At 44.1% G+C, this 13,345-nt stretch overlaps 1 protein-coding gene across 1 annotated transcript; it reads right to left on the bottom strand.

Moving 5' to 3' along the window:
* Nucleotides 1-296: 296 nt before the first annotated feature.
* On the bottom strand, nt 297-12,753 carry CKAP4 (cytoskeleton associated protein 4). The gene is made up of 2 exons (XM_034778296.1): nt 12,200-12,753; nt 297-3,912 (listed from the first exon to the last, which is right to left on the bottom strand). Exons 1-2 carry the CDS (start codon nt 12,536-12,538, stop codon nt 2,578-2,580), a joined length of 1,674 nt encoding a protein of 557 aa, XP_034634187.1. The 5' UTR covers nt 12,539-12,753; the 3' UTR covers nt 297-2,577.
* Between the last annotated feature and the right edge of the window lie 592 nt (nt 12,754-13,345).

The following is a 13,345-nucleotide window of genomic DNA, read 5'->3' as shown; positions in this document are numbered from 1 at the left end:
AGCATTCACTGAAATAAATGGGACAGTTCACAACCCAGAGCTATTGTTTCAGGCTCTTTGCAAACTCAGATAAACATGGTTGCATCGCTTATGCTCACGCCACATTGTCAAGGTTTTCTTCACAATCATAACAGCTGCTAGATTGTTACTTTTGGTTTTGAAATTAAAGCTGAGGCTCTGATGAACAAGTGAGAGGCTTTTCCACCCCACCGCCAGCTAGCTCCTGAACCTCAGTGGGAATATTCTGTAAAATGCTAAATTAAGTACCTTTCACAATAAACAACATGAAAAAAAAATACAATTCCAAGTGTTTATTATGTATTAAAAATACTGTAAATAAGCCATACAGTTCACTTCACAGTAACTTAAACAACGGTTAAAAACTTGAAAAGGAAAGTCAACCAGAACAGTGCAGTTCAAAAAGTAACAACAAAATTATCTCAATGCAGTGCATCCACCTCACTTATTAAGACTTAGTTGACTTATTAGCAACTTCTCACTATGTACAGTGGTAACAGCATTACAGATGACTGGGTATTTTATTCTTAAATATCGGAGGGGACTCCCTCTTTACCTCTGCTGTTCCCAGAAATTACCACTTGTGGGAGGCGCTAATTCTATGAATTATTTTCTAATGCAGCCAAAGAGTTGACTAAAAAAGGGCATGCATTACACTCTCTGTAATGTGGGCTAGCAGATATCCCCATGTACAGAGCAGTCTGCACCTAGGCATAAATACCTTTGAAAAACAACCTTTGAAAAGTAAACCTCAGAAAGAAAAGAAATCAGAAATCCTTTTCTAGGGTACAAACCCCCAGAAAGTTCCATGTTCGAGAGGTTCTTAGAATGCCTGAAATTCTTTAATATTTGACACATATTGTGGTTCTCAGCCAACCTGAGGCTTGCTTCCACTCCACTGAAGTCAATGACACACTTCCACTGACTCCAGTGGTACAGAATACAATAATACTAATTAAAGTCACTGTCACCTCAAGGGCAATCTTGAAAGGCATTTTTTTTTAGAAACAATTCTGTTGGTATCATTCTGAATCTTCTCTTCCTCCTCCTGTGGTATTATTAGCAGGCTTAGACCTGGTCTACACCTAAAACATACCCTGGCATAGCTACGTCAGTCAGGGGTGTGACGCCCCTGCCCCATGCAGCAACATAGGTATGCTGACAAAACCCCCCGTTTGTGTGCTAATAGAAGAGAGGTTCTGTTGGCATAGCGAAAGTCACTGGGGGAGTGGTGTTCCTACACTGGCAGAACAACTCCTGTGTCAGTATAGGTTGCATCTACACTAGGGGGCTGTGCCGGCACAGGCGGTGGTGTTTTTAGTTTCTCTCCTCAGTCTTCCTCAGTCTTCCTCACTCAAAGCCCCAATCATCTCCACAGCAACTAACCGTGATATCACAAAAAAGGAATTAGGACTTCAAGGGAAAGATTCTGACAATGTAAATAATCTCAAAATAACATGGCAAAACGTTACTGAGCCCTCTGGCAATGAATCACATCCTTCAATTCAGATTCCTCCTCCCAGCCATGCTAATCTGTACATGGGCGTTTGGAGGTGCTGAGGAAAGGGGCATATGGGCACAAATGTATGTGTACTCTTTAGCAGTGCCCTCGAACACCCCTCAGCAGCTCTCGTCTCAGGTTTTTTGGAGATCTAGAGTCTGTAGTTGCCCTATACTTCTCCCAGCTCCATGAGTTCTCCTGTGTGCGGTTATGTATGCATGGCAGTCAGAACTTGCTTCTTTCCTTACACTGTGGAATAAGATGAAGAAACAGATGAGTTGCCTCAGGCCTAGTCTACACGTAAAAGTTTTACCAGCATGAATATTTTAATTAAGGGTGTGTTCGGTTTTAATCAAAACAGTAATACCACTAAAAGCCCTAGTGTGGATGCAGTTACAGCAGTATAAGGTACCTTATGCCAATATAGTTACTCCCCTTCCACTATGGGAATAGCTAATCCAGTATAAAGCACCTTTATATCAATATATCTATGGGCATGTCTACACTTCAGCTGCTACAGTGGCACAGCTATGCATTGTAGCTGTGCCACTGTAGCATCTTATAGTGTAGATGCTTTCTACAACGACAGAAGGGGTTTTTTCAGTTGATGGAGAGACGGATTAACTACAAGAGGTGGTAGCGAGGTCATCAGAAGAATTCTTCTTTTGACCTAGCTGCATCTACACAGGGAGTTAGGTCAACCTAATTATGTTGCATGGGACACATTTTTCACAGCCCTGAGCTATGAAGGTAGGTCGATCTAATTTTAAGTACAGACCAGGCCTATGTCTACAGTAGGGAGATTGTGCTGCTGTGACTATACCAGTATACTTAAAGCAGTACAACTTTCTAGTGTAGACTAGGCCTTAGTAATTTACCCTACTCACCCACCTATCCATCCAAAACTTTAAAAAGTGAAACTAAACAGAAGAGCGATCCAGGAACTAAACAGAACTGTCTCTAATTATGTGTCCTTGGTTTTTTTGGAGGTGTCAAAACACTGGGTATACAAAAGCTATTCTTTTAAATTCAATACTTGCATAATTAGCACTGTTCACTTAAACTTTTTCATGTATCTTTTCTACTTTCATAAACAATCTATCCAGATCATTCCTTAGGTCATCTACCAAACTCTTCACAGACTCCACGTTGTTCTCATTAGTTTCTATTTTCACTGAGTAAGCAACTAAACTATCCACTGCAGTTCTTATCATTTTCAAGTCAGATTCGACTTGATTGACAAAAGATCTTAATTTGTCTACAGAGCCTTCTACAGAAGACAGTTTTTCAAGATAGTCTTGAGATTGTGCTTGGCCCATCTGAGGCTTTTCTTGATCCAGCAAAGCACTAACTTGTTTCTGGATGTGATGAAGTGCATCAGCAGAGTTTGGTAGGTCACTCACACTTCTTCTCAGTTCATCAACATCATTGTATAATGAGAGCTGAGATTCACTAAGACTTCGCACAGTGTCGGTTATTGAATGTACATCAACATCTGAGGTGCTACGTAGAGATGCAATGGCTTCCTCTAGAGCAGCTAGCTTGCTTTCATACTCTTCGTGCTTAGAAAGAAGTGATTCCATCTTTTCAGTCTGTTGAGTATCAGTAGAACTTAGAGACTGAAAATTGTCTTCTACATGTCTGAATCTGAATTCAAAGTCTTCCATGTTCTTTTCAAGGGTTTCTAACACATTTTTGGAGAGTACATTTTCTTCCTGTTTGTTAAGGTTGGCTTTAATTTGCAGTAAATCTTCATCAAGTCTTTTAATCTCATCAGGGAGCTGCATAATGGATTCTTCAGCTTTAAGAACTTTCTCTTGAAAAGCTTTTAATGAAAGGTGTTCTGTATCTGCAGTCTCTTTGAACTTCTCAAGTTCCTGTTTGAGGTTGACTAATGCTTTGATTTCAGTATAAACATCAGATTCCATGGACTCTATTGTACTTTTCAGAGACTCTATGGCCTTTTCTTTGGTTTTCATGGATGTTTGCATCTCATCAACAGCATCTTTCAGCGCCTTTAATTCATGTTTATACACATCTATTTCTCCCAGTGAAGCCACCCTTGCTTTCATATCGTTGATTTCATTTTGGCTTCTTTTCTGGACTTCAGTGAATATGGCAATGTTATCATTGATAGACCTGGTCAACTCTGTTAATCTTTCTTCCACAGTATTTTCAAGCGACATGAAGTCTCGTTCTCTTGCGTCCTTTACAACATGGATGCCATCAGACAGGTCTTTCAGGATTTCATTTTGTAGTTTTTGAAGAACTTCACTGATTCGATTTATTTCACTCTCCCCTTGTTTAACACTCTTCTCAGTAACTTCTTGTTTATGCTGAGCACTTTTCATCATGGATTCAAAATCTCCAAATGTGGCTTGAAGAGAATGCACCTAAAAACAGAAATCCACATATTTGCAACTTAAATTTTCATCTTATGTTAATTGATGAGGATGTTGCTATCTACCTAATTTACTTATAACCCCCACTATTGTAGTATCTGAGCACCTTAGAATCTTTAATATTCCCTCCCTCAAAGCATTCTTGTGATGCTGGGAAGTACTATTATCAAATAGGAAACTGAGGCACAAAGAAACAAAAGCTTGGGCTACACTGAAAAGTTATACTGGCATAGATGTGTTGGAGAGAGGTGTGAAAAAACACATCCCTGACCGACATAGTTATGGCTGACAAAACCCCCAGTATAGATGCAGGTATCTTGACAGAAGAATACTTCCAGCCAAGTGGTTAATGTTGCTCAGTGTGGTGGTGTTCCTACACTGGGAAAACAACTCCTTCCGTTGGTATAGGCTGCATCTACGCTAGGGGGCTATGCCAGCATAGCTATGCCCAGCAGGGGATGCAGATGGAGCTCTATGCCCAGGGGCCGCGCTGAAGAACCAGTGTCTGGAGTGGGCTCTGTCCAATAGAGGGACCAGTGCTCACGGGGTGCAGCCTTCTGCTCCCCTCCTGACCCCAGCTGTCAGGGCAGACAGCCTGTGCAGGGAAAGTGGACAGACTGGTATTGAAAAAGGGTTGGGGTCAGGACGAGAGAATGTCCTATACAGGCTCTGTCAGGAAGGGGAGCAGTTGGGGCTGTGTGCCCCCTGGCTGTGCTGATGGGCCGGGGCAGCAGGGGAGCTTCTCTGAAAAATTCCCAGGTCGTGAAAAAGCCAAAATTGAAGTGAAGTAGGTAAAACCCAAATAGTTTGGGTGACCAGATGTCCCGATTTTATAGGAACAGTCCCGATTTTGGGGTCTTTTTCTTATATAGGCTCCTATTACCCCCCACCCCCGTCCCGATTTTTCACATTTGTTGTCTGGTCACCCTACAAATAGTGGCTTTTTCAAAACCCAGGAATTCTTCTGAGAATATGAAGGGCTTTGCCTGTTTGGTATTAGCTGATGGTCTCAGTCCAGCTCCCTGTCCAAATCACAAAAATTACCTCCACAGTTGGCTATGACTGGCACATTTGTTGGCAGTCTCAGCTCAGAGCCCAAGGCATCACTGGGCATGAAGACTGAACTACCTCTCCCCCCTAGAACAAGGATCTAGGCATATGAGTGGGGAAGCTTGCACGGCGATTGCCTGGCTGGTCCCATTCTGTGGATAAACAGAATTTCAGTCTTTGGGTCTATGAAGGCGGCATGTTCCACAAGCACTAACTTCACTCACTCTCACTCACACACACACAGATTTTAAAAGCTCACACCAACTTCTGTAGGGATCCTGCACAAAAGAACTCTGACAGGTTTTGGTTGTGTGGCAGTGATGAATAATTCATGCTACAGGAGTCCTGGAGACACTGTCTTGACTCATTCCCCGCTACACATGTGGAGTGTGCATTAATCAGTACTGCCACACACTCTGTCAGGTTTATTGATCAGATAAGCTGCTTCAGAGCTGGTTTCATTTTGTAAATAACATTATTAAATGGATGCACTTAAAAGAAAATATCTTATTTTTAACTATAAAAGGCCAAGTCCTGAAGTCTTCATTCAACTCTCGAGCCTGCAAACACGTCCCACACGAGTTAGCTAATTAATTCAGTTACTAATGAGTAAGTAAGTTATTCAGATACACGTTTGCAGGTTTGGGTGCTCAGGTTGAACCTCCCTTGGTTTCAGTGGGAGTCTGAGCTGAGTAAGGACCACAGGATTTGGCCAAAAGTCTTTGAATTTTGTTTTCAATGCAAACATTAAATGATCTACTGTTGATAGGTCCACGTAATCCCCAAACTTTACAGGTGACCTGCAAAGGAAACATGGTTTTACTAGCCTTTTTTTCTTCAGTATGTATAGAGAAGGGGTAAAAGGTTTCTCCCCGTCCTCCAATTTTTTTCAAAGCCTACTAAATTGATTCCTTAGGGCTTGTCTTCACTACCACGCTGCACCAATGTAGCACGTCTGGTGAAGACGTGCTATGTCGATGGGAGAGTGCTCTCCCATAGACATAATTACTCCACCTCAACGAGAGGCGGAAGCTATGTCAGCGGGAGAGTGTCTCCCACTGACATAGCGCGATGTACACAACACTTTAAGTCGATGTAACTTACATCACTCGGGGGTGGTTTTTTCACACCCCTGAGCGACATAAATTACATCAACTTAAGCAGTAGTGTAGAAAAGCCCTAAGAAACACCAAGAATAATATATCTATTTTTTGTTTTGCTGGAGCACCAAGGGGACTTTTCTTTGCCTTCTGTTGAAGGGATAAAGAGTATTTGAATCTTTAACGAAGACCTTCTTTCTCCCAAACATTTGTCAGGTGTCTGAGGTAAACGGGTGTTAACAAAAAGCAAAATTTTAAACAGCCTGTTCAAAAATCAAATTCCCTCTCAACTGCTCAAGTTTCAATCTAATTTGATTATGTTATAATCTCACTGCTTCTCCAGTTCAGGAAAAACAGAGTGGATAAGACCTGATATTTCTAATAGAAAAATAAGCAGGAAAAAACCTACCTTGCCCATGCCCTTAACTCCTTACCCCTCTCACCTCAAAAAAAAAAAAAAGTCCCAGGTCTCCTTTATATATCATAAAGAACCAAAAGGAGTGTGTGTGTGTGTGTGTTAGAATCCTTTCCTTTGCAGGCCACTTTTAAGACTTCAAGGAAGGATTACATTTTAAGCAGTTTGTACCCTGAAGATCGTATATGAGACTAGAAAGAAATTAAATGGGAAAATATGGATAATGATGTTAACCATTGCCACATAGCAATTTGGGTATTAAATTGATAATGTGGTTCTATGAGTAGCTACCGCCCAGTTGTCTTTCAGTCTGATTTTACCATATACAGAGTTTTTCACTAAAGAATTTTTTTCTGTATCTCTTTAAAGTTGTCATGTCACACATCAGATGTTTATAAGTCTTACATAGTGCAGGGAAACTATTGCTCACCCAACTCCTCTTGGACATACAGCTGTAAAATTAAACAAATGTGCTAAATTCATCCTATTAATTAACCTGTCTCCAAATGTTACTGTTATCGGACCAGAGAATCTGGCTCTCTAATGTCACAATGGGCCATGTCAGGCCTAAAATGCCAGATATGGCCAGTGGAGGATTCTCTGTAACTGGAAGTCTTTAAAACATGATTTGAGGACTTTGGTAACTCAGTCAGAGGTTATAGGTCTATTACGAGAGTGGCTGGGTGAGGTTCTGTGACCTGCAATGTGCAGGTCAGACTAAATGATCACGATGGTCCCTTCTGGCCTTAAAGTCTGTGAGTCTATATATGAGACAGATCCCCACCCTCTTTCCTGACATAAGGAGAAGGGTGTGTGTCAGGGCATGGTAGAATGGAGCTCTACTATGCCTGATTCTCCTCTTGTAATGACCCTGATGGACCATATGCCAAGTGATGTAGATTGAAGCTGTTCCCCTGCACCTTTAACTTACTACAGGGCCATGTGGTTGAGGATCAGAGCTGTGATGTAACAAAGAATCAAGCTGCCCACAGTAGTCAAGCTAGACCAATTCCTAATTTAATTCATCTTAATACATATTCAGCCCATTTACTCTATAAACAACGGCTAGCTGGCCCCTACATGAACCCTTTGCAAGAAAGGTATAAAACCCTAACTTCAGAATAACCGTTCACATTCATTATAAAACAAGGGTTTGGAATGACTTCCATTCAAGAAGAGGCTAAAAAGATTAGGGTTGTTCAGGTTAGAAGAGAGATGGGGGGGGGGGGCATCATAAATGTCTATAACATCATGAATGCTGTGGAAAAAATGAATCAAGAGGTGCGTGTCTAGCTGTGCCCCCAAAGGCATGGATTTCAATCAGTCTTTGAAAGGCTTAATATCATATATAAGACTGAAAAATATTCTTCTACTGACAACCAGTTTTCTCCTTGAACCAGTCATGTTAACATGTCAAATAATCTTAGCTCCTCTGTAAATTGTGCTAGACTACAAAGATTAACTACAAATTTCCATGTCATTTCCCTTCCCTTCCTACAGCTGTGAATAGCAGATGAGCTTATAGAAGAACTCTTACTTCTGACAATTGCTCTGTATGGCAAAAGACCAAAGAGGGTGGGGGGGGGCAGAGTTTCCTCAAGGCAGCCTGAACTGACAGTGCTGTATAGCACAGGATCCTATAGTGATATAAGGCCATGAATTGATCTCCTCCCTCTGCCTTTCATCCTTACGTTAGAAATGCATGCCTCACATTAGCCATCCCTGACATACATGTTGGTGGAGTTTTATTTCCCTTTGGAACTAGAACACAGATAAGAGAAGAACAGGAGTACTTGTGGCACCTTAGAGACTAACAAATTTATTAGATGCATCCGAAGAAGTGGGCTGTAGTCCACGAAAGCTTATGCTCTAATAAATTTGTTAGTCTCTAAGGTGCCACAAGTACTCCTGTTCTTCTTTTTGCGGATACAGACTAACACGGCTGCTACTCTGAAACAGATATCAGAGCAGCCATACTGGGTCAGACCATGGTCCATCTTGCCCAGCATCCTGTCTCCAACAGTGGCCTGTACCAGAGCTTCAAAGGGAGCATACAGAACAGGGCAATTTTGAAGTGATCCACCCCTGTCTTCCACTCCTGACTTCTGGTAGTCAGAGGTTTAGGGTCACCCTGAGCATGGTTGTGTCCCTGACCATCTTGGCTAATAACCATTGATGGACTTATCCTCTATGAATGTACCCAAGTTCTTTTTTTAACCTAGTTATACTTTTCACCATCAGAGCATCCCAAGGCAATGAGTTCCACAGGTTAGCTGTGTGAAAAAAGTACTTCCTCTTGTATTAAACCTGCTGCTATTAACTTCATCAGGTGACCCTGGTTTTTGTATTGTGAGAAAGGGTAAATAACACTTCTTTATTCACTTTTTTCATGGCATTCATTATTTTTTAGATCTTTATCATATCCCCCCTTAGTCACCTCGTTTCTAAACTGAACAGCCCTAATCATCTCTCCTTGTATGGAAGCTGTTCCAAACCCTTGATCATCTTTGTTGCCCTTATTTGAACCTTTTCTAGTTTCACTATATCCTTTTTGAGATCAGGCAACCAAAACTGGACACAGTATTCAAGGTGTAGGCACACCTTGGATAACTAATTACTTAAAACATCATTTGTGTGCCTTTCTCTCAGAGTCTGGTATTAACTTGTGATTTTGGCCACAGCAATCTAGAGGTTAAGGGAGCACATTTGACATATCCCTATGCTTGATAGGCCTCAGCACAAATGAAGGCTGGGATTTTCAAAGGGACCTACAGGAACTAGACACCCAAATCCCATATATTTTGAAAATCCCAATCTAAGTATTCAAGCTAGTAGAGTGATGCTGATGCTTCAATAACATCAGCCTTCCCTTTGATAAGTAAGGGAAGCATAAAAGAGACACTGCCTGGTGTTACAGGACCTGAACTTGAATTGCCCTCTTTCAGAAAAAGCACTCCTTAAAAATGTCTTGTTGCTACAGAAAAAAATATTAGCCCTGAGAAATGATGACTGTAACAGGCTTCTCAAGAGGGAAATGATAGTATGATTATGTCTAGAAACTTAGACGTGGTCTACTCTACAAAGTTACGCCTTGTCTACACTGCCACTTTACAGCGCTGAAACTTTCTCACTCAGGGGTGTGAAAAAACATACCCCTGAGCGCTGCAAGTTTCAGCACTGTAAAGTGCCAGTGTAGACAATGCTCCCAGCACTGGTAGCTACTCCCCTTGTGGAGGTGGGTTTTTTATAGCGCTGGAAGAGCTCTCTCCCAGCGCTCTGCCGCAACTATAAGGCAGCACTTTAATGTGGCTAGTGAAGACATACTCTGCGGTCAGCTTTACATTTCTCAGGCTGTGAAAAATTTCACACCTTATGCAGCGTAGTTAAGCCAACCTAAGGCCCAATGTAGACATCACTAGGTTGACAGAGGAACCCTTTTCATCCCTGAAGTGTTTATGCTACAGTGACACCACTGCAGCATTTCTAGTGTAGACATAAAGAACTCTACTTTCAGTGAGTGCTTGATGAGAGGGATGGTAGGTGTGGACGAAAAACTAAAACTTGAATGTTGCACTTTCTTGGCTCTCTCTCTTTTGTGCTCACACAGAACACACAGCAGCCAGCTCCTGTCTGTTGAGTAAGCAGAGGACAGAAATTGATCTGAATTGTGTGCCGAGTTTCACAGATCAGGACTCCCCTTAGTTTAAATCCCTTGTCAGCTATTAGAGGACAAATAGGCTTGTGGTGATGGCATGAACTGGGACTCAAGAGATCTGGCTTCTGTTCTTGGCTCTGCCATAGGCTGTCTGTGAGACCTCGGCCAAATCACTTAATCTGGCTGAGCCACAGCATCCAATCTGTGAAATGGAGAAAACAATACTTTCCTTCTTCACAAGGATGCTCAAATCTGATTCACTAGAGTCTGTGAGTTGCTCAGGTACTGAAGTGATGAGTGCCATAGAAAATATAACTACCTAAGTACTTATACTGTGGCCATGTATTATATTTCTATGTCATACATGCCCAGTTTTTGATCCCAATATCTCTCTTCCCCCATATAGCTTTAAACAAATATTAGGCAAATTAAAATATTGTGCCTGTCAAGCTCGTCAGTACCATGTGAACTTGAAATCCAGTCAGCATGAAAAACTGAGTTCTACAATCACATATTCATTGTAGGTGTTTTTCTTTCCCAGGTTGCTGTGTAAAAGACCCACACAAACAAATAAGAAACTGACCAACTAAACCCCCTATCCTGCACACTGACCTATGTGGGCAGATGCTTCACCTACATGGAAACCCCTCATCCCTATGGATCAGCTTACAGTTTGAGGTCTTAATGATCACACAGGGGAAACAGTGAAACGGAATGACTATACACAGGGTGCTTTCAGATGAACAAATGCAAACTGAAAAAAACAGACCTATTTTTTCTCTGATCCATTTCAGTTATAATAATCTCAGGTGTTATTGTATGTAAAACACTTTCTAACAGAAGTGTGATTTTTATTTTAAATTGACAGTATTTCTAATATTTGTTTAAAAAGTGAAATATTTTAAGCCATCCTGAAAGGTGTGGGAAGTGCATTGCACTGCCATGTTTGAAAACCTAGCCTAGAAGCTGATTCCATTTGAGCGAAAATAGCATCCTACAGTTTCAAGGAAAAGAGTACTTCTCTGATCTAGTGGGCCACACCCTTTGCTGACTACTTCATTACACTTCTGTGGACATCAGTTGCAACAGAAGTCGCTGGTCTCATCCTTTTGGCTGGAGATAATGTAGGAATTTGGCAGACACCGTAAGCAGTAAGGGGGCAGCCAATCAGCAGTATTGGTGCTACTTCTATTGCTTTTAAAAACAAGTGGGATTTTTGCTTTTCATAGTACGCAGCAGATTCAACTGCCACTCTCTGCATAGTCAAAAACAGTGAAAGCAAAACATGCTCTGCTGCTATTTATGGTATAGTAATATCCAAGATTTCTTCGGTGTAACTCAGGGGTGTGAATAAGCCACCCCGCAAGCGACATACATTACTCTAACCTGAGCGCCAGTGTGGACAGCGCTAGGTTGGTAGGAGAGCTGCTCTTCCCCCGACACAGCTATTGCCTCTCCCCGGGGTTGATTTATTAGGGTTAGTCTACACTGGCAATGCTAATGCGCTGCCGCGGCAGCACTTTAATGTGGCTTACGTGGTCACTGTGCAGCACTGAGCTCTCCCACCGCTCTAAAAAAAAAAAAAAAAAACACCTCCACAAGGGGCACGGCTCCCAGCGCTGGTGCACTGGCTACACTGGTGCTTTACAGCACTGAAACTTGCTGCGCTGGGGGGGGGGGGGTTCACACCCCAGAGCAAGAAAGTTGCAGCACTATAAATTGCCAGTGTAGACAAGCCCTTAGCCAGGAGAGCTCTCCCCATCAGCATAGAGCGTCTTCACCAGATGTGCTACAGCCCTGCAGCTGTAGCGCTTCTAGTATAGACTAGCCCATTGCCTGCTTATGCCTAGCGCCAGCACCGCCTTGGCTCCAGGCTTGGCCTGTCTTAGCGCAATAATGCCACGCGCTCTCTCTGCCTTCACAGCAATGGAGTCTTCAAAGTTTGGGGAGTCCTGGAAAACTTGGTGAGCGCAGAGCGCCGCTGCCCTGCCAGACCGCGCTGCCAGCTGGGGAGGTGTGGACAGAGAGAAACCAAGCACCTCCGCTCCTTGTCCTTACCTTCTGCACGACTCCCTCCAGGGCGTGAGCCAGCTCCTCTCGCTGCCGCGCCGCGCCCTCGTGGCGCAAGCTGAGCTGGCTGACCTCCCCCAGGAGGTGCTGCACGCCCCAGCCCGAGAACACGGCGGCTCCGACCAGCGCGAGGGAGAAGAGAGCGTGAAAAGCCTTGCCCAGGCTGCAGGGGGACGGGCGGCCTCCAGCCGCTGCTTTGCTCCCCTTGGCGGGAGCCTGCTGCTGCTTCTTTGCCACGTCATCCGCGCCGCCGGAGTGGGACTGGGCTCCCTTTTCCGAGCCCGCCGAGCCGCTGCCCTTGCTGCTCCGCTGTCTGGCGGCGGACATGCCGGCTGGGAGCGCGGGCGGCGCAGCTGCTGCCCAGCGAAAGAGGCCGGCGGCGCTTTACGCTGTCTAATCGGCGCGGGAAGGGCTCAGCGCTGCGGGAAGGAGCCGCTCTCGCTCCCCATTCAGTTCGGGCAGAGGCTATGGGGTAGGAGGGTGGGGTGACTCCAGCCACAGGAGCGATGGCTTCCCCGCCCTGCTGCACACCCAGCGCCGCCTCCCCAGCCCAGGGAGAAGGGGGAGCTGCCACGCACACCGAGAGAAGCCAGCCAACCAACCCAGCTCCATTCCCCCGCGGGACCTTACAGGGGAGCCATGCACTGCTGCAGCGGGGAGAGGAGAGACTAGCATCCTCTGCTCCTTGCCTCGGTGGCATTTTCCGTTTGAAGTCTACTAGCCAGACTAGAGGCAGGGGAGCCATGCCTACAGTTAAGGCCCTGTCTACACTGGCAAGTTTCTGTGTAGTAAAGTAGCTTTCTGCGCTGTAACTCCCGAGGTGTGCACACTGCCAAGCCACTTGTACCACTCTTTAAAAAACCACCCTGATGAGAGGCCTACAGCTTTCTGCTCCAGGGATACAGCGCCACGGTGCCAGTATAGACACCCTGGCGATTACAGCGCTGTGATTGGCCTCTGGGAGGTGTCCCACAATGCCTGTTCTCACGTCTCTGGTCATCGGTTTGAACTCTACTGCCCTGCCCTCAGGTGACCAACCGTCAGCCCCACCCCGTACATTCCTTTGGAATTTTGAAAGTCCCCTTCCTGTTTGCTTGGTGATGCATGCAGTGGTCTCAGCGCATCTTTCTAGGT

The sequence above is a fragment of the Trachemys scripta genome, chromosome 1 (genome assembly GCF_013100865.1).
Source record: "Trachemys scripta elegans isolate TJP31775 chromosome 1, CAS_Tse_1.0, whole genome shotgun sequence".
NCBI lineage: Eukaryota > Metazoa > Chordata > Testudines > Emydidae > Trachemys > Trachemys scripta.
The sequence above is the reverse complement of the archived record's forward strand: the minus strand, read 5'-3'. Positions and strand labels throughout refer to the sequence as shown.